The sequence below is a fragment of the Anolis sagrei genome, chromosome X, assembly GCF_037176765.1.
Source record: "Anolis sagrei isolate rAnoSag1 chromosome X, rAnoSag1.mat, whole genome shotgun sequence".
Classification (NCBI taxonomy): domain Eukaryota; kingdom Metazoa; phylum Chordata; class Lepidosauria; order Squamata; family Dactyloidae; genus Anolis; species Anolis sagrei.
The window spans coordinates 50,747,375-50,750,261 of NC_090034.1; the positions used below are offsets into that span (position 1 = coordinate 50,747,375).

The window sequence follows — 2,887 nt, forward strand, 5'->3', positions numbered from 1 at the left end:
ACATTAAAATATAAGTTCAATAAAAACATCATCATCACATATACATAACAAATAACTAGTATAGGAGGCTTGTAGAAGTTGCTATTTCCAACAAAGTATAAATGTGATAATAGCAAAATTGTGAACAATTCTCATGATCACTTACTTATGCCATCGAACTATCAGCCCTGACATAGAACACATGGCCTTTGTCCAGAAGGGAGGATATGATTGCTGCAAGGACATATGAAACGGCCATATAAAAATCAATTGCTCTGAGGTGGTGGAAGGTGGGCTCTAGTGCCAGGGCCTTTGGGTGATTTATAATGTTGTATCTTATATACATGGGTAATAGGGCTACTGTATTTTCTGGTGTACTAGATGACTTTTTAACCCTGGAAAATCCTTGCTGTTTTGGGGGGTCGTTTAGTACGCCGGGTATAAAAAATCACTTCCTGTTTTGGGTCGAGGTAAGGGAGGCGGGCAGCTGCCCTGCGCTGGAGCAGGGCGCCCAAAGCAGAAGTAGCTGCTGCGCTCCTCCAGCACCGCTTGTCTCCTGATGCTCACCGAGGGGCTCTTCCACTCTATGCCTACCTTGGCTGTCAGTGCAACGGCAGAGGAGGAGGCGATATACTCGCGGATGGCCGTGTTGCCTCCTCCTCTGCCGCTGCACGAACAGCCGAGGCGGGCCTGGAGTGGAAGAGCCCCTCGATGAAACTGAAGCTCAGCAGCAGGAGAAAATCGGCGCCAGAGGCCAGCGCTCGGGTTCCGCTCGTCTCCCACTGCCAGGCTTCAGCTTCACCGAGGGGCTCCTCCACTCCAGGCCCATCTCGGCTATCAGTGCGGTGGCGGCAGAGAAGGAAGAGGCGATGCAGTTGTTCGGCGATTATATCGCCTCTTCTTCCACTGCCACACTGACAGCTGAGGCGGGCTGGGAGTGGAGGAGCCCCTCGATGAAGCTGAAGCCTGGCAGCGGGAGACGAGCGGAACCTGAGGGCTGCCCTCCGGCGCCGCATGTCTCCTGCTGCTGAGCTTCAGATTCACCGAGGGGCTCTTCCACTCCAGGCCCGCCTCGGCTGTCCATGTGGCGGGGGAGGAGGAGAAGGCGACACAGCCATCCGGCAAATATATCGCCTTCTCCTCCGCGGCCACACTGACAGCCGAGGCGAGCACGGAGTGGAAGAGCCCCTCTGTGGGGCTGAAGCCCAGCAGTGGGAGACAAGCAGCACTGGAGGAGCACGGCTACTTCTTCTGATTTGGGCGCCCTGCTCCAGTGCAGGGCAGCTGCTTGCCTCCCTCACCTGTTAGGAGCCTCCACCTTGTTTTGGATCCAAAACAGGAAGTGATGAGCACGGCGGTTGGCTGGCTGTAGCACGGCCTGGCTGACGGTGGAGGGGAGGCCGCCTCTATGGAGAGAAGCCAGGAAAGGAGGCTTTGGGTTTAAAGTGGCTGGCAAGAGGGGTAGTCTAATAGGGCGAGTATATCCAAAAATTGAAATTTTAAATTGAAAAGTTGGGGGTCGTCTTATGCGCCCAGTCACATAGTATGCCGGAAAATACAGCAGGTTGTTGTATTTCAAACAATAAAGATATGTTTAGCCACTGTGGGTCTTGGCGTATCTTTTCCAATGAAGACTAAATCCAGAGCAACACTGCTATATCAAAGAACCCTACAACAGAGAACCCTACTTTGCAATGATTGGGTTGTTTGTGGGAGTATTAGCGTTGTCTGTCTTTCGCCGTCCTGTATCACTGACCCATATTTTTTCCTCCTTTTTTTCAATTGAAACAGGCGGAGCGCTGAATTTCGTGAGCCCGGGCCTCACAGTGCACAAGACGGCGGCCTCCTCGGCCGTGGACCGCCAACGCGAGTACCTCCTGGACATGATCCCCCCGCGGTCCATCCCGCAGTCAGCCACCTGGAAATAATGCTGAAGCAGTTGCCTCGAGGGGGGAAGTCACCTCAAGGGGGAACGTCACCGCCTCAAGGAGGGAAACGGCCTCTCCTATTTTCCCGCATTCCCTCCTTTGGTTTTTTTAGTTCCTTCTTTTCATCGGGTTTTATTTTTTCCTTCTCTCCGTTACCCGACCCTCGCTCCGTCAAGACCTCGTTGCGCTTTCGAGCCTCGCTTGGATCTACAAGGCGGGACGGAACGAAATTATTTTGTGGATATATATATATATATACATATTTTTTCCCCTCTGCCGTCTCCGTTTTATTATAATTATTATTCCTTTGCATTATTTTTGTTTCTTTTAGTTGAAAACCTTTTAACGGTCAAGCACTAGTCCAGAACAAAAAAAGACTCTTCCAAAATCAGAGCCATTTCCCCTTTCCTGCCTTAAAGCTACTTCTTTTTAGGTTAATTTCCCCCTTTTCTTTCAAAGGACTTGTTTATTATTTTCCCCCATCAGAAAACCAGAACTATGTCTCTTTTTTTGGGTTTCTTTCTCCGGATACTTTTCTGTTCGTTCCCCAAGGAAGGCGCTATTGCGAAATATGCCGATGGATGCTTTTGTTTTTCTCGGCGTCCTGCTCTTTCTTTTTTTATTTTCAAGGAATAACTTATATTATGGACTGATGCGAGCAGACTCTCGACTGCCAGAAGAATGAACGCATTACAATTCTTTCTCCCTCTTTTATTTTTATTTTCAAATAAATAAACAAACTGGATTGTCTCTTTCGAAAGGGCCGTTTCGCCCCGGAACTCTGGATAATGGATCCGAATTCTTCCAAATCTCGGAGAGTGGTTTATTTTTTCTTATGCTTCCAAATGAGAAAGGGAGCCCCGAAAACAAGACAAAATCAAAACTTTTTATTTTTTGCTTCCACGGGGGGAAAAGGAGTTATTTGGACTTAAGACGTGGCAATGTGGAAGGAAGAGAGAAGCAGAGTGGAAGGGACCAGA

The 2,887-nt window shown here is 49.2% G+C and overlaps 1 protein-coding gene across 4 annotated transcripts in view; it reads left to right on the forward strand.

Annotated features, from left to right (window-relative positions):
• GATAD2A (GATA zinc finger domain containing 2A) overlaps nt 1-2,887 on the forward strand; it is an 85,305-nt gene extending 82,418 nt beyond the window's left edge. For all 4 annotated transcript variants that reach the window (XM_060785162.2, XM_060785161.2, XM_060785164.2 and 1 more), the window contains exon 13: nt 1,771-2,887. In XM_060785162.2, the coding sequence (XP_060641145.1) occupies nt 1,771-1,907 (137 nt within the window). In that variant the 3' untranslated portion in view covers nt 1,908-2,887. The remainder of the gene's footprint in view (nt 1-1,770) is intronic.